We start from the raw sequence: 27,385 nt of genomic DNA, 5'->3' as shown, positions 1-27,385 counted from the left end.
TGATGGATTTGAACGCACGCCAGGCCAAGCAGGCCTCTCCAATGACATCCCGCCGGTCCCACTCTCCTGTGTGACTCAGGCCCCCTTCCTGCTGCTGGAAGAGGTCAGGCAGACACCTGTGGTGGGTGCAGAGGAAGGGTGATGTCCTGCCTCCCAGGAGGTCCCCTTGCAGAAATCCCACAAGGATCTCAGAGGTGATGGTTAAGACAGCTCAGGTCAAGCTCAGGTCCATAGCCAGACTCCGTGACCTCAGAGCTATGAAACTGTGAGCCCATGACCCCCTATCTCTCCCCAAGAGGACCAACGGTGGACTGGTTGCTGTGCTAGTGAGGACAGCAGGGACTAATGTGGCCCAGCTCTTCCCGTCCCTTGTCCCTGTGAGGTGGGCAGGATGGGGGCTGGGGTCCCACGCTCACAAAGGAAGCAAACGGACCCTCGAGAGGCTGAGACTTTGCACAAGGTCATAGGAAGGTACTTCTTAGTACCAAAGTGCCCCATGAGTAGGGGGTTCTAAGGTCAGGAAGTTGGGGACACGCTGGCCCCACGTCTAAACTTTTAACTAGAGCCTCTGCTGGACTAAGGTGAGGGCAATGTAGGCACCTTTCCAAACTTGTTTGACCTCCTACCCTGGTCATTGCAGGGCCAGGATTCCTCAGTCAGGGTAGGAACCCTGCTCTGGGCGCTGCCACGGGCAGCTTCTTGTTTTTTGCACAGGATGTTCAATGGGCTGTTTCCCCAGCGAAATGGAATCTGGGAGAGAGGAGGGCAGGTGACACGTGCGGTCACCACCAGAGAAGGAGGAGACCTCGGTCCACTTGCCCTGATCCCCATGGCCAGGGGGTTCTTGGGGTTCAGCTCCCACTGCCGCCTGCACCCACCTGGGGAGGGGGGCAAGCTGGTGGGATGCCTACGGGAACAAAGCAGCTTTTCCCAGGGGGAGGAGAAGTGCTGGGGCCCCGAGCCTGGGCACTGGGGGCATCATGGGCACAAGGGGCTGCCCACATCTGGGCTTTCTGGACCCCACGTCCTCGCTGCTGCACCCATCTCTTCTCCTCTGGGGAGGCCCTACATTCCCAGGAGCTGGCCCCATGCAGAGCACCAGGAAAGTTCCTTGGGGCCAGCAGGCTGAAGCCATTGTTCTGATGGAGCTCTTTGCTGGGGTACATTTCTTTTCTGGGCAGCAGAGCAAAACAAAGCAGAGACAGGAGGCTCCCCCGTGATTTGCACCCTTGCTCATTACATACACCTCTCGGGGTCCCTGGGCGGATTGGTCAGTTAAGCGTCTGACTCCTGGTTTCGGCTCAGGTCATGATCTCTTGGGCTGTGGGATCGAGCCCTGCGTGGGGCTCAGTGGGGAGTCGGCTTGGAAGATTCCCTCTGCTCCTCCCCCTGCTCAAGCATGCATGCTCTCTCTCTGTCAAATAAATAACATCTAAAAAAGAAATAATAATGTATACCTCTCCCCCAAACTAAGTGGACTGGAGCCCGGGGCCGGAAGGAGGAGAGTGACTCCGATGGGTCCTGCCGTCATTCGGGAGCCCCCGAGGCACCTCACTTCCCCTCACATGGGCCCTTGAAGGGAGAGTTCCTGGCTCCTTTAGCAGAAAAGGTTCCGGAGCACGGGGACAGGGAGAGGATGCTGGCATTCTGATCTGGAGCCTGCAGGTGCAGAAGCATGGGGGACACTCCCAACCCAGGTGGGCTGAGTCTGGTGGCCACCATCTGGCACCTGCATTTGCAAAGGCTTCCCCGGAGTGTCTGATAACGACACCTGGGAGGGAAATCCTGATTGAATGGGCAGTAGCGTCACACAGCCAGGGACAGCAGGCCTGCAGGCTTTCAGCTTTGAGTCTGGCATATGCCCTCTGAGGCTGGTAAGAGGGGCTTGGGGAGCCATGGGGGTAATAGTCCAGCAGCAGGGGAAGTGGGAGTGACAGCAAAGCCAGGGCAGACTCTGATCACGGTGGTCACAACCTCTCCAGAGCTGTGATGGGTCCTCGCTGGCTCCCTGGCCAGGCTGAGATCTTGTTGAATAACACTCAGTAGCAATGGTGACAACGAGATAATGTGACAAGGGGACAGAGACATGAGTGGTCAGTGTGAGCCAGGCGTACGTGCAGTAAGCCATCTATGCGTCACAAACTGATAAAGGAGTCTCTATTACTGGCCCCATTTTATAGTTGGGGACACTGAGGCACAGAGAGTAAGGACTTGCTGGGAAGGGAAGGAGCCAAAATTCAAGCTCCAAGAGTCTGTGTTCCCTCCTGCTGGGCGGTACCGCCTTTTCAGTTCCCTCTTATATCCTTGGTGGCCGTGGCCAGCACAGTACCCGTCCCAGAGCTGTGCTCACATGTTTCTCCATTGTCATGATCATTGACAACCCAGTGCCCCCACCACACACAGGGGTGGGTGAGGTAGGGCAGCAGATGCACAGGTGTCAGGCTATAACCAGTGCCCTACATCCTCTTGTAAATGTCCCTTCAGCCACAGAGGATTCAGAAAAACAGCTCCCCCACATAAAAGGCTTAGCGTGCACCAGTGCTTACTGTGCCGTGGGTTTTGCCTCATTCTCTCAGTCCACTGTCAAGGAGATCGGCATTATCGTGTCCCCATTTCACAGGTGAGACTCAAAGATGTACAGAGACTTGGCCCAGGTCACAGAGCCAGCAAGTCACTGGGTCTTGACCTCTGACTCATCCAGCCCCCAGAGCCTGAGTCCTAGACCACAAAGACCTCGGCCCCCAAACCTTTATCAGGCAGCCCCCAGAGGCAGAGAGGGATTTGCTTACCAAGGGAAGACTTCAGGGCGGGGCTCAGTAGGAACTAATGTCTGGGGTCTGGGCTGGTCCCTTTGCACTAACAATCATTCACTCAGATGTTGAAGTAACACTTGCTACGCCCTTGCTATATGCCAGGCTGGGTGCTGGGAGCAGAGCAGTGCATGAACCCAGCTGCTGTCCTTATGGCCTGTTTCCCCCGGGGAAACACAGAACCAAACGCCCATCCTGCTCCTGCTGGGCAGGCTGGGGATGGAGAGTATGGGTGCACTAAGAGCCTGGGTTGCCCTGCGGTCTGTCATCTCTCACTGCCCAGGGTCACTTGCCCCTCACCCCACAGGCGTACCTTGACTTTCCTTTGGGGAACTACACCCTCCCACTCCAGGGAGCTTGGGGGCCAGCTTCTGGGGATGGGCTTCTGATCAGGCCTGGCCCATCAGGTCCCCCTTCCATCAACTGGAAAAAGAGCAAACATCACGAATGCATTTAACAGAGAAAGGAAAATAGGACAGGGAGAGGGTGGTCTTTATTAACATGTTAAGGATTATACACCAAAAACCCAAGTACTAACATCCTACTTAATGGCAGTGATGGACAGTCAGTCCATTTAAAAGAGCAGTAAGAAAAGGATAGTGGGCCCTTGCCTCTGCCAGCCCCACCAACCCTTATACTCACCGGCTCCACCAACTGGTCCCAGACCAGAGCGAGGACGCAGGGAACAAGCTCAGCGCCAGCCGGGGCTCCCGGCCACCCCTGGCCCCTGGCCCACTCTGCTCTGCTCTGCGGACAGCCAGTTAGCTTCAACCTGTCCAGCCCCGGGCTCTGCCGCATCTCCCCCAGCTTGCCTGCCTCTGAAGGCTGGAGTCCCCCACCGATCCACAGCCAAGATGCCTGACCTCCTGCCAGCCCTTTCCTCTAAGTTAGATTGCCTCCCGCAGCAAGAGTGGCCTGTTTTTCTTAACTTGCGGCTGGGCCACGGGGTCACCAGCCCAGCATGCCTCACTCTGAAGCCCTCCTGAGTTAGAGCAATGTCCCATGCCCACCCCCGTCCCAACCGGTTTCTAGAAATGCTTGTGACTCCCCTCTAAGAAGCACAAGTAATTGGAGTCATAAATACAGGAAAAGAAGACATACTAAAATAATTGCTCTGAAGATGACACGATTGCTTACCTAGAAAATCCAAAGAAATCAACCAGAAAATTATTAGAAGTAATAAATGAGTATATACCAGTGGTGAGTTATGAGATAAATTTACAAAAATCAGTTGCATTCTATGTGCGAGTGACATGCAGCTGGGAAAAAAAAATCAATGGGGAAAAAGTATTTCATCCTTGGTAGGAACAAGACACATTCAACATTAAACATTAATTTAGCCTAATTGTAAGACATTTATCTTTATGGTAATATTTTCCTCCAATTGGGAGAATTAAATATATAGTAAAGATGGCCAATTTAATAAATTTAAAGCAATACCAAATAAAGACCTTGAAAATGTGTCATACACTTAAAAAGTCCATAAATGGTGAAGAATATCAGAGAGCATTTTTTAAACGTAACAATGATTGATGTCTCGATTTTAAAATACTTTATGCCAAAAAAACATTTTATGCCAACTGCTGATCCAAATTTTATGTTGCATTCAAAAACAAAACAAAGATCTCTCTGAGCATCAAAAATAAGAATGGTGGTGATGGATTATAATACACTGGAAAGAAAAGAATCCATGAGTCCGCAGTGGTACTCAGAAAAGATCTTTACTGAATGATATTCCATGTCTAGAAGAGACGACAAAATCGGAAAAAATCACCATTTTGTAACTAGCAATGTAATTTATGCAAGATGCTAAAGCCATTGTGTGAAAAGCAGTCAGGGAACCAAATATTTACACTATCTCCAAGCACCATCCCCCAGATTGCTCCTTAATTATAAAGGGGGAAAGGTACATTATACTGAAGGGATCAGGCAGGCATGGCCTTAACCAAGTGATTAAGCTCAATAAGGAGACAAACTGGTTTCATGTGTCTTAGATGCTCTGAGAAGTCCACACTGTCACCTCCCCTTGACAAAAATGCAGGGAAACAATTGGACATATCAGATTATGGGACAGCCTGTAGGACAACTGGCTTGGACTTCAAGGAATATGGGGAGACTATGAAAGCCCCGCCCCCCAAATCAGAGATAGCTCTAATTTCAAGGAGATGAAAGAGGTACATGACAAAGCAGATGTAAATGTGATCCCTGATTGGATCCTGGATCAAAAGAGAAAGCAGCGACAGTTTGAGAACAAATGAGGAGATTTGAATGCAGACTGAGTCTTAGATGATGCTGTTGAACTGATAATAGATCTTAGGCAGGACCATGACACTTGCTTAGGGAGGAGACTGTCCTTGTTCTGACACTCGAGTGTTTCTGGGGGAACGGTGGAGCTGTCATCGCTTACTTAAAATGCTTCTGTGAAACAAAGTAGCACTGAAGATAAGTTACAGATAAACAGATAATCACTGACAGAGTCAACAGAAAAGCCTATGTGGCAAAATGTGACCAGGTGCTGAATCTAGGAAGGGTCTATCTGGGGGCTCATCAGATTCTTTAACTTTTCCTTTTGAACATAAAAGGTGAGAAGAAAAACCAGGAAGGGATAAACTAATCGAATTCAGTTCTAGCTTAGAAATAAATTTAAAATATTAATAGAACTGAATGTTGGATGAACGTCATAAAAATTCCAAGTTGGGTGGGGGGATGCCTGGGTGGCTCAGTCTGTTACACATCTGCTTCAGCTCAGGTCATAATCTCAGGGTCCTAGGATCAAGCCCCACACCAGGCTCCCTGTTCAGCAGGGTTTGCTTCTCCCTCTGCCCTTCCCCCTGCTCATGCTCTCTCAAATAAATAAAATCTTAAAAAAAAAAAAAAAATCCTGGGGCGCCTAAGTGGCTCAATGGGTTAGAGCCTCTGCCTTTGGTTCAGGTCATGATCTCAGGGTCCTGGGATGGAGCCCCGCATCGGGCTCTCTGCTCTGCAGGGAGACTGCTTTTCCTCTCTCTCTGCCTGCCTCTCTGCCTACTTGTGATCTCTGACTGTCAGATAAATAAATAAAATCTTAAGAAAAATAAATAAATAAATAAATAAATAAAAATCCCAAGTGGGTTAAATGTTTGTACAAATTGGGAGGTTTGGAAAGAAGGCAGCTCATTTATTCTTGCTAGCGATGGGAAGTAAGTTCCTAACACTGTGGGGGAGGAAGAATTTCCTCTGCCCTTCAAGATTCTTCTGGCTGCACTAAAAATCAAATTGACATGAGACAGATTAACAGGAGAAAATCAAATTTCATTTTGTACTTATGGGGAACCCACATAGACATGGAAATTCCAAACACAGTCAGGCCAAATGAGGTGTATAGTCATCCTGAACTGAGGAGAGAGGGGTAAGGGTCTGGGGCTTCAGAGGGAGGAAAAGAATCTCATAAGAAGATGAAAAAGAGTAAATGTTTGGTAAACAAATGTTTGGGCCACTCAGAAACAATGAGACTGTGAGGATTTTGATCAAAAAGGCCTTGTCAGATTCCTCCCTGTCTACCATCCTCAGTTTGTATAATAATGTAGTTCACTGTGGCGATAGGGAGACAAGATCCTCTATCCAAATTCTTTTTAGGCAATCAGGGGGAAGTAAAGAGCTTTTTCTGAATCTGCTGAGCTTTGATTGTCTTTTAACTCTAAATAATCTTCACGCCAAAGTGGCCTACATGGGGCAGCCTGCCCTTGGCCCCTACACTACTAAGAAAATGACAAATACCATTAGAAAGAAAGCAGATAGGATATAATTGAAGAAAGAAATATTCAAATGTAGGGAAATTTTCAAGTAATAAAATGTGGTCAATAAATTACAAAAGGAAAGCAACGGATAAAAAAAGAAAGACAAACAGTGCTGAAAAAATGTAAAAAAACAATTAAAAAATATAAAGATCAGGGCAGGGCACCTGGGTGGCTCAGTGGGTTAAGCCTCTGCCTTCAGCTCGAGTCATGATCTCAGGGTCCTGGGATCGAGCCCCACATCGGGCTCTCTGCTCAGCGGGGAGCCTGCTTCCCCCCCTGCCCCCACCTGTCTCTCTGCCTACTTGTGATCTCTCTATCTCTGTCAAATAAAAATAAAATCTTAAAAAAAAAAATAAAGATCAAAACAAAAGTTCCTCTTGATTAAACAACATCAAACTGTCATTGAGATGGACACAACAGTTTATGCAGAAGGAAAGACCAAGAACCAAAAGCAACATGGACAAACAGCAAACTCTCCGTAGCGATAAAAAATGAACACATATACGAGTTTGAAAATGCTATTACATATTACATACCCATTAAACCGGCGGAAATGGATTTAAAACAATACTCAGTGTTGTTGTTGATAGGGAGAAGTAGGCACCCTCAGGCAAATCATATCTGAGGCTGGGGAGGGCAGGGAAGGGGACAGACAGGGAGAAACTGATGACCAGACCATTGGACGGCCCCAGAAAGGGGGACCATGAGCCCAAATGCTTCTGCCCAGACAAGTGGGCAAATGGGCTCTTGACTCTACCCACTCACTCAGTGTCTGGGACACGGTAGCAGATGTCTTCTGGCCCTACCCACTCAGAGTCGTGTTTCGAGAAGCCCACGGCAGAGGCCAGTCCTCTGGCTGGCAGCCAGGCACCAGGCTAGGAACGGAGTCCAGGCAGGCTGGGACCCTGGGGACAGTTGGTGTTACCGAGGGAGGCCAGCTCAGTGTGGGGTGCAGGTGCCAAGCTTAGGGGGAGGCCCCAGGACTCTTCCCTCTGGCACCCCCCCACCGCCTACTCTCTTGGGGCATCATCCGTGAGCAAAGCTCCCTTTGGGCTCCACTCTCCCCTACCAGCTCGGGGGCCAGGGGATGGCTGGCCAGCCCAGGTACCTCTCCAGGGGGGCCAGCCTCAGTGAGCTGTGCAGAGTGGATGCAAGTCTGTGGAAACACTGAAAGTGGCTGGTGGGTGGACCAACCCTAGGGCCAGGCTTAAGCAGACAGGTGACATGGTTCCCTTGGGGACTCTGGCCCAGGAAATAGCATTAAGGGGAAAGGAGCCAAACAGCTCCTACACACGGGTCACAGCCACATCTGGGTCACTGCCAAGGGCACAACGTGAACAGTAAGGTAAAAAAAATACAATTTGGTACTGGTGACCCTTCTTGTCCTATAAAGTTGATGACAATATTTGGAGCCTTTCTGTTTTTGAGATAAACAGCAGCTGTCCTAGGAGGGACCCCTGAGGGTGAGGGCAGGCCTCACAGGCCACGTGAGCCGTGCAGGTGTGCAATCATCCTTGAGCTGCGCTTAGACCCCATCCCCCAGCCACCTAAGAGGAGGGCACAGGACACACGTGAGATGACGCTCTCTCCTGTTCATCAAGCATAGCACCGTAAAGTCCAGGGGACAGCCCGGGAGCCACCCTCGGACCCTCCCCCTCTCTCCATCTCCTCGTCCCCTTCCTTCCCACGCGTGCACGGAGGCAGTAGCTTCCACATTGGCCGCCTTTCCCTCGGCTCAGGCTACCACAGACGGGTTTGTCTGAAACACAGCAGAGCTACCTTATCCCTCTGTGCCCCCCTCTTCAATATTTCCTCCCCGCCTCCCGCCCCGTCTGGCCCCCACTGCCTGGCAGCTCGGTCCCTCTCCCTCTGGCCATCCGTCCCACCCAGCAGGTGTCTCTCCTGGCACAGCCATCCTTCCCATCTGGACTCACCCCACCGTCACCCCTGGGACGCTTTCCTGTCCCCAGGCAGAGTGAGTCTCCTGTCTTCACAGGCAAGCCCTGCGGGACAAGTCTCCAGCGCTGCCTGGGGTGGTGAGAGGAGACCAGACTTCCCTCAGAGAATGCCCCCCTGACACCCACACCCAGGGCGGAGTCCCTCAGGGAAGGAACCCTATCCTAATCACCAGTATGCCCTCTAGCCCCCACAGGCCTAGAGCAGGTGCCCAAAACAATCCCTGAAAGAATGAAAATGGACAGCCCACCCCGAAAACTGACTTAGTGGTAACAGTGATATGAACAAATACTTACGACATCTACTCTGTGTCATGGGGTTAAGAGCTCGATAATATCATCCCTGCCTTATGGGTGCGGCTGAGCCAGCGGGAGGTTGAACGAAGTCTGCGTCCTCACCAAATGTGAGAGTGGCCTAGCCCGAATGGAGATGCTGAAGGGACATGGATGCATGGGGAGCAAAAGGAGGTCAAGGCTGGCTGGGGCCACAGGGCCTTGGTGGCCGAGAAGACGAAGGAGCCTGGAGAATGGGGACAGGGCTCAGGTGGGTGTCCTGATGGGAGCCTGGCCCCGGCCTCTGTCCTATGAGCCTGGTGGGCTGCAGAGGATGGAGGAGGGGCACCTGGCAGGAAACCCACGTGAAGCAGTGGAGATGCGAGATTTGCCAGCCTCTCTCAGCCCTAAAACCTCAGCTCTGGCTGCTACCTGCCCTCCCATCACAGCCAAGGCAGCCCGGCCTGCAGGGCCCAATCGGGGCTCCCCACAGCAGCCCCCACCGCCCTGCAGATTACAGACCTGCTTCTAATTATGGCTCCGGCCAGGTGCTGCCCCAGCCCCTGAACCGAGGCCACCCCCAATTTAGAAAGCCAGACAAAGCCTTAGATTTGAATTTTCTCCAATGTCAAATTTCTGAAACTCCAGTCGGGTCGTTCTCCCTGGCCCCTGACCGTGGAAGAATGTGGAGGCGCTAAGGAGGCCGTGTGAGAGCCTGACGGACCTGGGTTCCTGTGCCAGCCCTTCCACTTACTGTGGGACCCTGGGCAACTCCCTTCACCTCTCCAGTTCTTAGGGCTGTATTCCAGAATGAAAGAGAATGAGAGCTAAGAAGGCAGACGGCACAGATCATGTCCCCCTCCCTTCCAACCACAGAGAAGTCACTAGTGGCTGCAGGAGAACGTCTGGCAGGGAGGCCCATGCCTGGAAAAGTACCAGGCAGAGGAAAGGGGTCAGAGGTGCACGCTAGGATGGAGAGCGGGAGGGATGCCAACAAGGGTCATGGCCTAGAGAAAGAATGCCAAGAGGCACCCTGCTGGTCTTTCCACCTTATCTCCAGTTCTCAGACTATGACCCCCCTTTTACAGATAAGGAGACAGGTCCATCCATCATCATAAGCACCTTTGCAATAACCTAGGTTTTTGCAACTTACAGTAAGGCCTCAGCCCTCTCCAGACTCAGTACCCAATGCAGGAAGTGAGAAATCAAAACCAGCTAGCTCCAAAGCGGGTTGGGAGGGGGAGGGTGTCGCTGCCCATCCACAACTCCATAAGGTCACCAGCTGGCCCCAGCCCTCACCCTCCCTGTCCTAGCTGCGCCTTTTCCCCATACGGCCACATGTCACTCCCTGAAAATGCCAGTCCCCAGCCCTGGCGTGGCGGACACTTGGAAAGGCTGGTCGGATGGTGAATGGACAGGCAGCGGAGGCTGGTGGAAAGGTGGGTGAACAGATGGATGGACAAAAGGAAGGCCGTGTGACCAATGGGTGAGTGGATGGGTCGATGGCAAGGCAGAAGTGCGGATGGTTGGATGAGCAGGTCCCCGGCCTGCATGTGGACGTGGGTGCCCTGTCCAAGGTGCAGGTGGATGGTTCAATGGATGGGGAGAGGGAGGGATGAGCAAAAGACTGGAGCTCCAGGACACAAAACCTCAACTCACTGTGCGAAAGAGGACTCGGCCAGAGACCTGTCAGGACAGAACGGGCTTGCCTAGGGAGGCAGTGAGGCACCCACTCTTGGAGGAGCTGTTCTAGCCACACGGGCACTGAGTGCACTCCAAGCCCCCCACCTTTTGGTTTTTGTTTTGGTATAAATCAGTCCTCTATTTACTTGTCTACCCTGCCCAGGTGTGTACTGGACTTAGATCGGGATCTTCCTGGGGACAGCAGCCACCAGAGGCTGATGCGCAATCAATTTGCCTGCTTCTGGAGGAAGCTGGGCATCTCCCTTGAGTGACCCCAGGGGTGGTGGGGTGGTGGTCCTAAGGTATGTCTCTGGGGGTGGGCCCCTAAGGATCAGAAGATGCAGGGGGTGGGGGAACAGCATAGAGCCCCAAGTCTCATTAGGGGATGGCTCCGGGCAGGGTCCACTGGAGGGGGCCGGCAGTCATGTCGACAGCACATTCAAGCAGTGAGCTATGGCACTGGTCAGCTCCTACCCTGTGCAGGGAGGAGGCAGGGAGGAGCCCTCAGATGGATCAGCGGGCGGATGAGCAGTCGGCCTCCCGGACAGAAGATGGTGAGACGGGAAGATAAGATGTCCAAGCTAGCCCAGCAGCGGCCCTGGGGCCCCAGCCTGTGTCTGTCCTCTAAGGGGGTGCTGAACCACACCTGAAGCAGGTTCCTCCCTCAGAAAACGTCTCTGCTGTGGGCAGTGGGACAGAAGGCGTGGGGGGTGAAGGGGAGGGAGGCAGGGAGGCAGGGGCTGGCCAGCAGGAGCAAGCCTGAGGCGCATTTCTTGGACTCATCTGGCCCGGCGCCGGCAGGCCAGGCACATCTCCTGACTCCTCACCCAGCCTGCCTCCCGCTTTCTTCTTCCCCAGCCAGCAAATTCTCAAAATTCTCCCCGTCTTTCACACCCTACTTCCCGCGCGGGCTCTTGTCTCCAAATCCAGCTGCTTCTCTCCTGCTGCTGCTGCCCTGCTCTGTGCCTCCAGCACCTCTCGCCCAGCCCGGCTCCCTTCTCTCCTTTTGCCTGCTGCATCTCTAACCCCCCAGGTCTGCTCCTGCCTCTGCGTGGGTCAGCCACCTGCAGACACCTGCGGGGGCAGCCGGTCCCCCACGTCATGCTATGTTCCACCTCCATGTCCCCCTGTGACGGAAGAGGCATCCCGCAGTCATTCTAGGGGTAAAAATCTTCCTTTGGGGTGGCGCCTGGGTGGCTCCGTCAGCTAAGTGGCTGCCTTTGGCTCAGGTCATGATCCTGGGGTCCTGGGATCAAGTTCCACCTCGGGCTTCCCTGCTCAGTGGGGAACCCGCTTGTCCCTCTCCCTCTGCCTCTCTTCACGCCGTGCTCTCTTTCTCTCTTGCTCACTTGCTCTCTCTCTCTCTCTCTCTCAAATAAGTCTTTAAAAAACATCCTCCTTTGGTTTTGTCTCCGTACTTTTTTTCTTCCGTGTGCCTCACGCCACCTGACGGCCATTTTTGCGTCCTTGCCTGTCTCTCTGGCTCCAGGCCACCCTGGTTTCCCAGGGCCTGGAAGAGTTTTGGCATATAGTAGCCACGCAAAATGTTAATGGAGAGAAAAAAATTTTTTAAATCCTGGAAACCTATATTAAGACAACCTCCACATCCAAAAGGTATTTCCATTAAGACAACGCTATAAAAATTTCAAGGCTTTCACCCAAACTGCATGTGCGTGAGCATATGAGGAGACAGCGGTTAACGCCCTCGTGACGCTCATTCTGTTTCCAGGTCAGCAGGCATTTCCCCCATCCCTCCTTAGCCCCACTGGCCCAGCTCTAGCTGTCATTCTGGGCTGGCCGTCAGCCTCCCGTTCTGTGCCAGTGGGACGGCTCAGGGCCTGGGGTGGAGCTCCCTGCTGGCAGGGTGGGCCCACAGGGCCCATGGGAGCAGGAGGAAGAGGATCCCCCTTCCTTTGTACACTTACTGCAGGGTCTGGCAGGAACCTCGCCTGCCAAGTCTGTGAAATGGACCCAGGAACGCGGATACTCCAGCTGGCACCAAGTTGCACAAGGGTCAGTCACCAGCCCCGAATCTGCACTGTCCTCCAAGACTCGTGCAGGGGGCAGTGGACCTCCTCTCCCCCGGGCCAGGGGAGGAGGAGGGATCTCTCAGCCATCCGCCCCCCTACCCACCAGGATCCCGGGGCCCCCCTCTCACCCCACCATCCCGGGGAGGCATGCGGGGACCCTCGACCACAGGCGAAGCACTGCTCCCTGGGGCCTTGTTTCCACACCCTGCCCTCCTTTCTCCTTCTTTGCTTCTTTGGTTCTCTCCCTGGAACCGGGAAACATTCCTGGGCCTCAGAGTTGGGGCCAGGTCTGACCGCCATCCTGCCTGCCCAGGCTGGTAATTCGGGGAACCACGTGGGAAAGGGGTAAGTCCTACTTCACAAGGTGAAGGCCTAGCACCCACAGGGAGCTCGGACTCTCCAGCTGCTGGAACTACACTGATGGCACGGCTTGCTGTTTGGGAGGCCCAATTCTAGCCCCTGTTGGGCACCCGACCACATCTGCCCACAAGCAAGTCCTCCGCTACCTGGAGCTTTCTTCTTCTCTGGAACCCAGTATCTGGGGAAGGAAGCTCGAACCCACAGAGGTGCGCCCTGTGGACGCGGCCACTTCAAGGGTGTCTGATGAGAGGGACCAGCCCGCAGGGCTGTCTTCACACGCCCCTCCTCCCAGCAAGCCAGACAATGGTGCCGGCAGGTCAGAGGCCTGAGGGTGCCGCACCCCAGCTAGGGCTTGTCCCCCTTCCCCCATTCCTAGAGTTCGGTCCCTTGCACTCGCCCCTCATGCCTGAGGGACCACACTCTCTATGGAGCCCCCAGCAGGAGCAGAAGCACAGGAAAAGAGAAGGTCTCTCTGGCCCACTCCTGTTCTGCTCCCCCCTCATGGGCCACAGATGCCCCACCTATTCTTCGAAGCTCAGAGGACCTAGGCCTTCCTTCTGGTCTGTGGGCTCTGCCATCTGAACATGTCCCCATTAGGGTGAGGCACATAAAGGGGGCCTATTCACCAATAAAGCCTTGAATCATTCCCTTCAAAGCCTTGAATCATTCTGGGGGGCCTCTGCCGACTCTGCCTACCACTCCTGCCCAAGTCCAGACCCTCCTCTTCCTCTCTGACCGTATGTCACAGTCTTCTGCTAGAGCCAGCCTCTGTTCTCAGGCACATGTCTGATCATGCTGCCACTGTGGGCATCTCCCACTGTTCTCCGAGAATGGCTGAGTCTTTCCTGAACTGGCTCCTCTCTTCCTATTCCTTCCCTACCTCCCAAGCTCCAGCCACAGATACGGCGGACAGGGCTGCTTCTTCCCCAGCAGTCAATCCCCTCTCCTGGGCAGAACTCAGTTTTAGTTCAGGAAACCCCTGCCCCTAGCAGCCCACAAACCTTGGATGGGTCCCCCGAACCCCACCCAGGGCTGGCTCCCGAGGAGTCTTGGTCCTGCCCCAGCCCTCCAACCCCTCTGCCAGCTCAGAGATCCAGGCAGCACCAGCATGGCTCTCGTGGTGTCGTGAGTGTGGGGGGAATGAGGGAGCCCCATCAGGACACTTATTTCATCTCCTGCCCAATACGAACGAGGAGCCCCATGTCCCAGTAGCTTCGGGCCATAGCTGGGGCAGCAGCAAAGAAGGGGGAAATTATAGAGTAGTCCTAGTTGGCTAAAGCTGACTTACACCGCTGAGACAATGAACAGCACCCTTTTGGACACTGGTCCCCATTCCCAGCAGGAAGGACAAGCCCATGGTTCAGAGGAGCTGGTGCTGTGTTAACAGAGGGCGGAGATGCCACTCAACTACTTTTGCTTCCAATCTTTCTAGCAAGAAGGAGGGTCTTCGAACTGGAAAAAGGACAAGAATGTATGGCAGGGAGTGTATCTGTCTCTGGCTGCTTTCAAGCTCCTCTCTCCTCAGAGTGCTGGACGGTTTGCAAGAGGAGCTGGCCAATCCGAGCCAAACAAGGAGGCCGCGCTGAGAGCACCCCAGACTAGTCCCAGACCTTGACCTCAATCGCAGAGAACCCCTGGCCCAGAACAGCCTCGCAAAGGCGCCTGCCGGTGTTTCAAAGACAGTCATAACAAGAGCAGCAGCAGTCCTGACCGTGTGCCTATCCACAGACCCCGGACTAAGCACATCCCATGGGTGCTGGTCCAAGTTCCACCATAACTCAACGGAATGGGGACTATATCATCCCCACTTTATGGATGAGTAAACAGAGGCCGAGAAAGGTTAGGGAAGATAAAAAAGCAAGACATAAGAAGCCAACATGGGGGTGCCTGGGTGGCTCAGTGGGTTAAAGCCTCTGCCTTTGGCTCAGGTCATGATCCCAGGGTTCTGGGATGGAGCCCCGCATCGGGCTCTGTGCTGAGCAGGGAGCCTGCTTCCTCCTCCTCTCTCTCTCTCTCTCTCTCTCACTCTCTTTCTGCCTACTTGTGATCACTGTCTGTCAAATAAATAAATAAAATCTTAAAAAAAAAAAAAAAGAAGAAGCCAACATGGTTTCGAACCATAGTTCCACGTACTTGTCATAATTTTTCTGCTCCCATATATTAGGGACTTTCAGAATTTGAACAGTGGTGTTTCCCCTCATCTTTGCATTCTTTAAAAGGTCAACCTTTGTGTCTCAATTTCAGGTACTCATGTTTTTATCCAATTTTCTTTTCTTCTCTTTTCTACTATGATTCCTAAGCCAATAAATCAGGGGGGTGCCAGAGGCCAACCTTCTATATACATAATACCATTACTAATTCGAGTGTGTACTTTTTTCAGACTTCCTTAGTTTTTATCTAATATCCTACCCTTATTCCAGGATCCCACTTGCATTATATTTAGTTATGTCTCCCTAGGCTCTGTGTGGCTGTGACAGTTTCTCAGACTTTCCTTGGTTTTGATGACCTTGACAAATTTGAGGAATACTGATAAGGTGTTTTGCAGAATATCCCTCAGTTGGGGTTTGTCTGACATTTTTCTCGTGACTAGATGGGGGTTATGGATTTGGGATGGAAGACCACAGAGGTAAAGTGCCACTTACGACATCACATCAGGGGTACACCCTGTCTACATAACTTATCACTGTTGATGTTGACCTTGATTGTGTGGCTGAGGTAGTGCTTCTCAGGCTTCTCTGCTGGCAAGTTACTCCTCCTCCCTTTCCATACTGTGCTCTTTAGAAGGGGGTCACTTGAACATCTGACACTTCACTTACAGGGTGGGGACTTATGCTCTACATCCTTGATAGGGAATTATCTATATAAATGATTTCTTTTATATGGGAAATTCACCTAGTATTTATTTATTCATTCATTCAACCATTTACTTATATTAGTATGGCCTCATGGTTGTTGTTTTTTAATACTTCACAACCTAGTATATTTTGATGTGTGCAAAGGATTCTGGCATCCCTGGTGTTCTGGGTGGTAGTTGGTAAAATGTGGGTAACCAACTCTGAGAGGTTCACCGAACCCCCATATCTAATAAACAGCAGTTTTCCACCGTCGAACACCAGTAGGTTGGGGAATCACCACCTAATTTTTGAACAAATGAAATAGAAACCGCTCAAGCACATAGAATTTTGAAGGGATCCCTACCTGTGGAGAAATTACTTTCCTCCCTTGTAGTCAGTAAGGCAGCAAAATGTTTGTCTCAACATCAAAATGTTTGGGTCTCAATCAACAATACAGGGTGAGTAGAACGGCCCCTATTAGGCCCTGTCCGTGGTCCTGCCCTGTGTTTACTATCAGCCTGCGGACTCAGACATAAAGCACCTGCTTCTCCAACCAGCAGGCAGCATAGCATTTGAGAGTGTCAGAGGTAGGAATTTAAATTCTATTGTCTAATTCAATGGGATGAAATGAACAAGATGAAATTTAATAGGAATAAGGGCCAAGTAGCAGGTTTCAATTCAAGAAATCACTGACACAGACAAGAGGCCTGATCTCTTCAACAACTCAGAATTATTAAAAAGATAATTCCTTTTTTAGAAAAGGAATTGCAGTAGAGTGGAGAAGCCTAAGGGTCCCAACAACTCAGGCATCGCAAAGCTCAAGAGAGAGGAAACTGGTTTAAACAAAACAGCAAAAATTGACATTTTGGGGCCAAACAGGGAAATGTGAATAAGGTCTGCATGTTAAATGAGATGAAAATTTACTGAAGCAGAAAGTGCTGATCATTTACTGGAAAAAAAAATCAGGTTACAAAACAGTATGCACAGCATGATCTCATTTTATGAGGGAAATCTACATACAGGCATAGAAGCAGGGCTGGAAGGATGTGACCAAGGTGTCACAGCAGAGCTGCTTGGGAGATGGGAACATAATACTTTTACGTTTGCTTGCTCATATTTCTAATTTCCTACTGTGCATATAAACCGCTTCTGTAATAATATAAGATTATGCTATAAAAAGAAGGAAACTGTGACCCTTCTACAGGATTGAGGGGAATCCTGGTGTGGCAGAGGTTTCTAAGAAAGATCCTTGGGGGCTATGGGTGCCAGAAAGACAATATGAATGGAAAGTGTGGTCCACCATGCAAAAGGCAGACTCACCTTGAACCACCTGCTGTTGTGTTAGGTGCTGGAATGGGAGCAGTCCTGCGGTTCTCCTGACCCAAGCCCTCTGTGCTATTACTAGGAAAACTGAGTCACACAATTAGTAGATGGCAGCTCCAGGGCCATAAGCCTCAGATCTGGCCCCTGCTGGTCATATGGAAATGGCTGGCGCTTCAGGAAAGGGGGGATTCAACCCAGAGGAGTAAAAATGGGAAGGAGTGGATAGGAAGGAGTGAAGGGGGCAGGAGAGCTCTTTTCAGATATTTAAAGGCTGCCCCATAGAAGAGAGACCCATGTGCGGCCCCGTGCCGAATGGTAATGACTCTGTGACAAGTGGGTTTGGCTCTAAGAATGCAGGAGGGAGAAGTTTCCAACAACAGTAGTGGTCCAGCTCGGGGATAAGGTGGTGGTGCCTGCTGGGGACTCAGGTGGCCTCAGAGGGCGCCGCTGTGAGGGTTTGCCTTCGGGGAAGGGGAAGGATCACGACAGATGCAGGAAATGTGGGCTCCAACAGGAACCACAGCACTGAGCTTCCTGGGACAGGGTACCTGGTTCTCAAACTTGATACCTGCCTCATCGTCTTTCACCTACTGCTCCCAAACCCTGGCCATAGAAGGGGGCTATGGACAGATGATTATCTCTCATCTCCCCTCCGCTGGGTGACAGAGAGGCATGGGTCCGATCTAACCTCATCCTGGCTTCTCCTGTGGACTAGGCCTGAGGTGCTCCAGGAACAGAATACCAGTCAGTGGCCCGCGTTACGCTCTGGGCCCCCATACTCCTCATGCAGAGCCTGAGGCCTTAAGTGGCCTTGGAAACTCACTAGGCAGGGCTTCTATTCCCAGGAGAAAACCGGAGCATGTCAGAGTGGGCAGTGACAGGAGGGTGGGAGCCCTGCCCTGCCTCCCAGACAGAGCCATCAGTCCCGGTGCCCATGGCACAAGAAGACACTAGCTGATGGGCGCATTTATTCATATTCCTCTGCCCACCCTCTCTGCCAACACCCACCCTCTGATTCTTGCCCTGCTAACAACCGACAGAACTCTTGCTTTTCCCAGATAGACGCGACCTACCACGGAGACACTCTGCAAGCTTGGCTCCAGCGGGCCTGCAGCAGCGAACACCGCCAGCTGCCAGCCAGGCCTGCCCATCCCAGCCCGAAGGAGGGTCACCAGGTCGTCATCCTTCCCTGTGCGGGGTGGGTGCCCCTAGTTGGCCCCTCCAACCCCTGGCTGAGGCCCAGCAGGGCGCACGCGCCAGCCCCCACCCCGTGTCCTAGAATTCCGTTCCCCCAGACCCGGGGCGGCCTGGAGGCCGGGTTCTGACAGCTCCTGCCCCCCCAAACATGGGGTGGGTTCTCACACCCATCAGAAGGACCCGCACTGCGGGGGAGGGAAGGTGGGCAGGGAGGCCACCCTGAGCTGTGGGGGAGAGCAGGGGTCCCACCGGGGCCAGGGATTCGGGGGTGCCGGGGAGACGGGGAACCCGCTCGGGCGGGGTTAGGGGCTGCCGCTGGCGGGGCCCTTCCTGGGCACGCAGAGGGGAGGGACGCTGGCGGGGCCCGGGGACGCGGCGCGGCGCCCTTACCTCCTCGCCTTGGCCGAAGCGCAGCCCCAGCGCCGCGACGCGCTCCACGCGCAGGAAGCCGTCGGGGTCGCGGCCGCACACCTCGAACACCTCGCGCAGGCGGCGCACGGAGCGCAGCAGAGCCGCGGGGGCGCCCGCCCAGCCCGCGCCGCCCGCCATCCGGCCGGCCCCGCGGCTAGCCCAAGCGCCGCGCCGCCCGCCGTGGCCGCCGCAGCCAGCCTCGCGCCGCCGCCATCGCCGCCGCCGCCGCCGCCGCCGCCGCGCGCCCTCCGGGCCGCCCGCCCGCCCGCGCGCCTCTGCGACGCGCAGCCTCCGCCCGCCGGCGGCCGAGCCGTGTCAGCGGCGGCGGCGCCGCAGCCCCGCGCTCCGGGCGGGCGGGGAGGGGCGGCGGCGGCGGCGGCGACGCGGCGCGGCGCGGCGCGGAGGCTGCAGACAAAAGGAGCCGCGCTTTCCCGGGGCAGGCCACCTCTGCCCCGCCGACTCGGTTTCCCTCTGTCCCCAAAAAACCGGAGGGGGGCGCGCGGCCCGGTGCCCCGTAACTCCCCGGTGCCCGAAGGCCCCGCCCTCCTGGAAGAATGCAGAGGTGAGGCCCAGGTCCCGCGGTCTCTCTTCTCTGCCCTCTGCGCCCCCACCCGCCCATCCTCGCGCCCCCGGTGGGTGCCTAGCGGGCCCGAGCGCTCTGGAGGTGTTTGGTGTTTCCTACGGAAGCATCCAGTTGTTAGTTACATTCATCCTGGAAGAAGCGGATGAACCCAGAAAGGTTGAACTACTTAGCCTAGGCCACACAGCTTGTAGAGAGGCAGGGCTAGGACTGATACCCAGACCAGACCAGGGTGCACCTCGACTACTCCATCCTCCTAACCGGTGTGCTGCCTCTCCAGGCTTTGGACCACACAGCTGTCCCTAACAGCGCTTCTGGAGTCAGGTCGCTGCTGGAGAAGGACTTGCTGACCCCAGCCCCACCTGGGGGCCCTGCAGGATCTGGCCTGCCTCCTCTCCCCGCTCTGCCTCATTGTTCAGTAGGCCAGACCCCTGTGGCACCAGAGAGAGTAGCATGCCAGAGCTGGAACCTTAGGTGGAGGGCCTTGCCCCAGGGCAGCAAGAGGCCCCTTTGAGGGAGCAGTGAGCAAGAAGACCCAGGGCCTCTCTCCTTTCTTCCTCTTTCTCCAGGTGACCCGACTCCCCAGGAGATTTCCAACATCTGCCTCAGTAGGCCCATCTGGGAAATACGCATGGAAGGAGCAGTGGGGGTTCCAGCCCATTCTCTAGGGAGAAGCCTCAACAGGCTTCAGCTTCTCCTGTCTCTCCTCATACCTGTCCTAGAGCATCACAGTTCCCTCCTGCCTCCTTCTGCCTGGGGCACTCCTCACTCCTACCTCCTCCCCCAGCCACTTCCTCAGACCCACTCCCATCCTTCCAGATTCCCGGGAAGTGGCATGGCACCTCCTGCAGGAAGCCTTCCCTGACCACCTTCTCTCACCTTGACTACCTCACCCCTCTGCTCCTAGAGCATTCTGTACAGATACAGACCGAGGAGACACCCTACAGATGGGAATAAGTCTGTGGGGAGGGTCAAGTGGGTTAATCTATGTAAATGTCAGTCTCCAGGTAGTAGGTGCTAGCTATTGTGACTATCCTTGTGTCTCCTTCTCCTGCTGCTTATCAAGAGAACACTTGGGAATGGCTATGAAAGGTCCCTGAGGGTGGGGACTGTGTCATTTCTCCATTTTCTAGCTCCCAGCTCCTAGCACCATGCCTAGCACCATGCCCACACACAATTAAGGTCCGCATAGGAATAAACTGAGGAAGAAATGGGCAATTGTGGTGTGGTAGGCTGGAAAATACCCCCTGCAGGTAGTCACATCCTCATCTCCAGGACCTGTAAATGATCCCCCTACTGGAAAAAGAGTCTTTGCAGCCAAGATTAATTTAAAGATCTGGAGATATATCCTGGGTTATCGAGCTGGGTTCTAAACACAGTCACACCTATCCTATAAGAAAGAGGCCGGGGCACCTGGATGGCTCAGTTGCTTGGGCATGTGGCTCTTGATTTTGGCTCAGGTTGTGTGCTCTTTCACTCTCTCAACTGAATACTTTTTAAAAATCTTAAAAAAAAAAAGAAAAAAAAGAAAAAAAAAAAAGAGGCAGAGGGAGATGTGACACAAACAAGAGAGAAGGCGACGTGATAACACGGACCAGAGATCAGTGATGCAGTCGTAAGCCAAAGAATCTGACATCTACCAGAAGCTGAAGAGAGAAGGCAAAGAATCTTCCCTAGAGCCTTCAGAGCGAATGCGGCCCTTGATTTTCAGACTTCTGGCCACGGGAACAGTCACAGAGTACATTTCTGTTATTTTAAGCCACCTGGCATGTGGCAGTGTGTCATCATAGTGGGGGAATCCTGCACAGCTGGGCTGGAGACCAAGTTCTGCTCTCTTCACCCTCTGATTCTGCATGACTTCACTCCGCCGAGCCTCGGTGTTCCTGTCTGTAGAGTGGGGACAGGAGTTCCTACCTCGCAGAGGTCTTGCAGATTTGTAATGAGAAAACGCATGTGGCTGCTGTTTGGGGTCCACCGTGGAGAGGGCTAGAACCAGTCTGAAAGGGGGAGGCATTTCTGATTTTTGGGTAACTTGACTTCTTCATCCATGATGTGTGGAAATAGGGCAGGGTCCGGTTTCTTCTTGCTCTCAAGCTGCTGTTGTTTTTTGTTTTTTTAACCATGAATAATTAGCGCTCTGGAAAGGAGGAAGGTGGTGTGAACTCACTTGCTTTTTTCACCTGGCCTAAAATATGCTTGGTCAGTAGAGACACCTGCCGAAGCAGCCGGCACTGGCTGGGGGTGCCAAGGGCAGGGGCGGGAGGCGCCCAGGCGAGCAGGGCATCTACAGAACTTGTCCTCCCTTGTCTGGAGAGGTGCCCAGGAAGCTGGTGTTCTCCCTCACTGTGGGGTGCCCACGCAGAAGCTTCCCCGCCCCTCGCAAGGGAGCAGGCCCAACCGATTGCTAACCTTCCTTCCAAGATCCTAAGAAGAGCGCCCAAACCTTACTTATTCTTCCCAAGTGCGTTCCAAATCCTGTCACCTGCGGCGGAAATGGCTCCTAACAGTGGCTTCCGGCCGGGGGGCACCGGGTCGGAATTCCTCTGGGGTCCGCTTCCAGCAGCAGGTCTCACCTACCGGAAGTCCGCTCTCAGCGGATCCGCACATTGCCCCGGTCCCAGCGCTCTCTGCTGCCCCCTACTGCAGGAGAGAAGAACTCCCAAGTCCGCCGCGGAAATCCGCAAACACCCTTGAACGTTGGACCCCAGCTGGGCCCTCTGTTCTGGAGGGCAGGAAGGCCCTCTACCATACTGTCGGTCCATTTCTGGAGCATGAGCCTTGACTGCAAGACACTGACGCAACACAGTCGATCGATGAAATGCCTGGCTAGTCTTAAGCATACCGTTCCCTCTGGCTGGAATGCCCTTCCTCTTCTCTCCGCAGCCATCCCACAGAGGCCACCTCCTCCAAGAAGTCTTCCCTGGGTGAGTTGCCCTCACCGCTCTGTTGTTACAGAACTCCATGCAGACTCCCCTGGAGTGTTTTTGTGATGCTCCGTGATGCCCTGCCCATGTGCTGACCTTCCCCTGGCCAGGGCGCCAGGCCCTCCGCGTCTCTGATCTTCGGGACATTAAGGACAAAGGTATCATTCCAAGACCAAGAAGGGAGAGCTGACGCCAATGTCAGGGGCACACCCTCATCCGGGGGTTCTGGTGTGATTGTGTGCCCGTTCACTCGTGTGTCTGATGTGCGTGTGTGTGCACACACTTACATGTATGTACTGTTAAAATACAGGTATACAGCCCTGGTGACCTCGCTGGACGAGGGTACCTTTGGATCTCCTTTCTTCTTTTGGGAAGACCCTTCCTCCGGCCTCTGAAGCAACACCAGCTAGCCCTTCCTGAGGCCTACTTCCTGCCGGGCGCTGGCAAGAACCAAGGGCTCTGAACCAGCTCTGCTTTCTCCAATGGCTCCGGGAGGACGCTTTTTTATTAACTCTATCTTCAGGTGAGGGAAATGAGGGGGCAAATGGGGGCTGGGGGTGGCGTTTGAGGTAAACTGCTCGAGGTCACAGAGCTGGTACCTGTGAGAGCAGGGCTTGACTCTAAGCAGTGAGGCCTGCTTCCTCTCCTCTGCTTTTACTCCCTGATAGCACCCAAGTCTCTCTGTCTTCATCGAGAACCCCCCCGCCCCCCACCACAAGGTGTGCTCAGAGCCTCCAAGTGTCTTGGCTGGGGAGTCAGACCGAGAGCGAATGTGTCCCAGGGGACTTTGTTTGTCCTGCAGGTCTCAGAACACACAGAACTGCCAGGCCCAAGATCACAGCCTGGTGCTGTGACGGGTGCTGACTCCCGTGGGGGCCACCTGCTGACATCCTCTTACTCCCAGCATGTGGGCAGATATTCCGCACTGTTGGGAGTCTGGCAGGCCCGTCTTGGACTCCTGCTGCTTTTCATGGGAGGTATGTGACAGGAAGGCCCCGGGTACAGGTTTCTGGGACAACTGGGTGACTCAGATCATCTCCCAGGGTCCTGGGTTTGAGTCCTACAGCAGGCTCCCTGCTCTGTGGGAAGTCTGCTTCTCCTTCTGCTCTTCCCCCAGACCCCCTCATGTTCTCTCTCTCAAATAAATAAAAAATCTTAAAAAAAAAAAAAAGGTACATGTTTCAGACTCAGAGGGCTTGGGGTCTACATCCTGTCTTGGCCACTTATGAGCCATGTGACCTTGGTCAAGTGACTTAACCTCAGTGTTCTTATCTCTAAAATGGGCTTCACCCACTGAGCGACTCAGGTGCCCCCTTATCTCTAAAATGGGGATAATCCTGTCTACCTCACAGAGTTGTAGAGACAAAATAAGAGCGTGCGTACCTTCCCACCTCAGTATTGTCACAAAATAGTGGTGTAAACAGAGTAATGTTTGGTGCACACAGTGCTGTTGATCAGCTTTCTAGCTAATCATCATGTTGGAGTGGAGGCTCATGTCCCAAGGTGCCTGGAATATATATATATATTTAAGATTTATGTATTTATTTGAGGGGGGAGGGGCAGAGGGAGACAGAGAGAGAGTCCCAAACAGGCTGCACACTGAGGGCTCAGCTGGACACGGGGCTCGATCCCAAGACCCTGAGATCATGACCCGAGCCGAAGCCAACAGTCAGGTGCCCAACTGACTGCACCACCCACGTGCCCCACAAGGTGCCTGGGATATTAACAAGGGCTCAATAAATGGGTAAATGGCAGGCAGTGTCACTGTGCTGATTCTTAGCTCCCCCTTTCGTGGAGCCCCTCCCTCCAGGGGATTATACACTCTGCTTTACGGAATTCAAATAGCCATGCACGTGTGATGCGCTTTGGCTAGCGAAATGTGGAGGAAGTGTTGCTTACGGATAAGCTTAGGAGACCAACCATGGTTCTCCATGCCTCTTGTCCCCTGCCATGGGATTGGCGATGTCCCAGATGGATGCAGCTTGTCAGCCTGGGTCGTGGAATAAAGATGAGAAGTGGGTAAGATAGGGCCATTTGTTACTGAAGGGTGACTAGGCCCAGCCTGACTGCCCCGGGAGGAGGGATCCTGGTTATCCCAAAGGCCTGGTGATTGGAGAGCCAGAGACTGTCAGGATGGAGGATACCTGCCTGCTACTCCCTTTGATGCAAACTCACTCCTTGACTTTTGGGAAACCCAAAGTCTCAAAAGGAAAAGTGAGTGCCCAAGATCACAAAGCTTCTTGGTGACAGACATGGGACCGTGGCCTAGGTGGCCTCTTGGTCCCCATCGGCATTCCTTCCCAAACGGAAGTGTTGGGGCAGGAGCTGGGGCAGGTGAGCCTGGAGGGACTGATGCAGAATCTCAGGCGTTGGGCTAAAGGCCCAGCTACGGACCCACCACCCCTACCCCAGAAGCTTGAAAACCGAAGAAAACAGAAATCTAAGGTGTCCTCGTTTTGCGGAGTACACCTCTGGGAGGGGAATGAAGGCTGGGAGCTGGACTGGACAAGCCAGGATCACTGAGATTTAGGGACACGAAGGCTGGGGTGGGGGGGGTGGGTCAGGTTTCCTGCCGGGAACCCCACCGGCAGTGACACTGCACGGGAGGCACAGGAAGGTCACCTTGGGGTGGAGGCTTCCAGAGGCCTCTTGGGAACCAACTGAGGTGCAGTGGGTTTTTTCAGGTAAGCTCTATGCCCAGCGTAGGGCTCAAACTCACAACACTGAGATCAAGAGTCACATGCTCTACCGACTGAGCCAGCCAGGCCATGTTTAAAGGGGGCTCCAGCAGGAAGCCTGGCCTCCAGCAGGAGCCGCCCAAGGAGCAAAACAGCAAAGGAACCAGAGGACTCCCAGGACTCAATCAGGCTGCCTTCCGGAAGAGAGACCCTATTCTCCTGCGCCCCCTGCTGTTCAGGGGAGGTAAGAGCACGCCTTAGAAGAAGCATTGCTTTTCTAGACATCTATGTATAAACTATATGTATCAATGTATATGTATACACATATAAATGTAATTTGGGATCAGCCCTCATACGTGGTTTTTAAACTCTTGAGTCTATTGGAAGTTTTCCTTCAAATTTAAATTTATTTATATATCTATTTATTTGGTCAGACAGAGCAAGCACAAACGGAGCAGCAGGCTGAGGGAGAAGCAGGCTCCCCACTGAGTAGGGAGCCCGAGGCGGGGCTCCATCCCAGGACCCTGGGATCATGACCTGAGCTGAAGGCAGAAGCTTTAACCCACTGAGCCATGCAGGCGTCCCTTTAAACCCATTTTTTAAAAAGACTGATTTAATTGGGTGAGAGAGAGAGAGAGAGAGCGCAAGCAGGGGGAGGGGCAGAGAAAGAGAATTCCCAAGTGGAGTTCCCATTGAGCATGGAGGGGCTCGATCCCAGGACCCCAAGATCATGACTGAAGCCAAAACCAAGTGATGGAGGCTCAGCTGACTCCCTTTAAACCCATTTTAAAAGGCTGCATAAGGAGGCCCTGTCAGCTTTCAGAAAGTGCTGGATGAATGTAGATAATTAAGCCAACATTTTGGCTGTGTCCAGGTGTTCTGGTCTTACAAATGATACTTTGATGGAAGTCTTAGCAGTCTGATTACTTGTTTCTCCTGCCTAGATTCCCAGATACAGAGTTACTGGGGCAAACAATGTGGATGTTTTTAAGGCTACTGGTAAAGAAAGGTGAGGTCAAGCACACAGGTAAGTCCATCACACTTCTCTCCTGACCAGCACCAAGTATTAGATATCTTGCTGATTTGACAGATGAAAATATTTCACTATTTCTATTGGCAATTTTTTTCGCTATGAACTTTTCATTGTATAGTAATTAGCAATTGTACAGTGTTTCCTTTCTGTGGATTAGCCATTCATGTCCTTTGCCCATTTTTTTTCCCTTACATGAGCCTTTTCTTAAAGTTGATTTTAAGGAACTCTTTCTAATGAGAGCAATTTCTCAGTTTCTTGGCCTTTAAATTTTGGGCGTGAGTTCTTTGGACATGAGGACATTTTAAGCATAATCTTTAGGATTTCTCCCACTGCTTTTAGGCTTATAAAGTCCTTCCCTGTCGTGAGAGTTTCGATGTTCATGGCTAACATTTCTAGCTGTCCTTCTGGACAGTGCGGAATAGCTTTTTCTGACCCTTATGATTTATTTTGTGGTGCAGTGTTCCAAGTTCTGGTGGTGACTATGGAAAGTGATGCACATCTGCCCTTGGGCCTACAACTGCTAATGCAGGACCCTTCAGATGCTGAGCTGTTCAAGCCTGTAGCCACATGTAACTACCCACATTTAATAAAGTGAGTTCCTCAGTCTCAATAGCCACATTTCATAGTTCTGACACCTGCGTGTGGCTGTGGCACCATGTCAGACAGTGTGTCTAATGGAACATTTCTGTTATTCCATTGAGTGACTGGGCCAGGCTTCCCTCTGCAGTCTTACCAGCCCTCTGCTGTGACGGCTGGGCTCTGTGGAGCCCTAGAAACTGGGTGAGCAGTGCCCCCTACCGACCAGTAGTGGACATGTAACAGGGTGGGAAGCTTTTGTGGCTTTGATGTCAATGAGATTTGGGGGTTACTGGTTTTTCTTTCTTTCTTTTAACTATAGTATAATTAGGATGTTTTTTGCTTGTTTCATTCTTTTTTTTTTAATGAGATGCCTCTGATGTCTTTATTATTTAAAGATTTTATTTGACAGAGATCACAAGCAGGCAGAAAGGCAGGCAGAGAGAGAGAAAGGGGTAAGAAGGCTCCCCGCTGAGCAGAGAGCCTGATGCGGGGCTCAATGTGAGGCTCGATCCCAGGACTCTGGAATCATGACCTGAGCTGAAGGCAGAGGCTTTAACCCACTGAGCCACCTAGGTGCCCCTGCTTGTCCCATTCTATTTACTTTAATTGTATTGTAAGTCTCAAATACTTAAAAAGTTTCTGTATTACCTAGTAGGGGAAGTTTCCGATTACATTCCCCCCCCCCCCCCGGCCGCCTTGGCCATGCTTTCTTGTTTACTCTCCAAGATGTACCCTAGTATCATTTTTTAGGATCTTGATGGGAAGGGCATTAAATCAGTAATTTGGGAAGACTTGGAACTCTATAACGTTCAGTTTTTCCACCCAGGACTGTGGTTTGTCTTTCTATTTCCTCAGCTCTTCGGACCGGCCCCTCCCATGTTCACCTGCTTGGTGGCGCTGGGCCGTATGAATGCATAGCAGGAGAAAAATAAGGATAAC

General features: G+C 52.9%; 1 protein-coding gene across 1 annotated transcript in view; it reads right to left on the bottom strand.

Annotated features, from left to right (window-relative positions):
* RAB11FIP4 (RAB11 family interacting protein 4) overlaps positions 1–18,790 on the bottom strand; it is a 111,778-nt gene extending 92,988 nt beyond the window's left edge. Inside the window, exon 1 of the mRNA XM_032320228.1 lies at positions 18,632–18,790. Within this exon, the coding sequence (XP_032176119.1) occupies positions 18,632–18,790 (159 nt within the window). The remainder of the gene's footprint in view (positions 1–18,631) is intronic.
* Between the last annotated feature and the right edge of the window lie 8,595 nt (positions 18,791–27,385).

Source organism: Mustela erminea, chromosome 18 (assembly GCF_009829155.1).
Source record: "Mustela erminea isolate mMusErm1 chromosome 18, mMusErm1.Pri, whole genome shotgun sequence".
Classification (NCBI taxonomy): Eukaryota; Metazoa; Chordata; class Mammalia; order Carnivora; family Mustelidae; genus Mustela; species Mustela erminea.
This window is presented reverse-complemented; position numbering and strand designations above follow the sequence as displayed.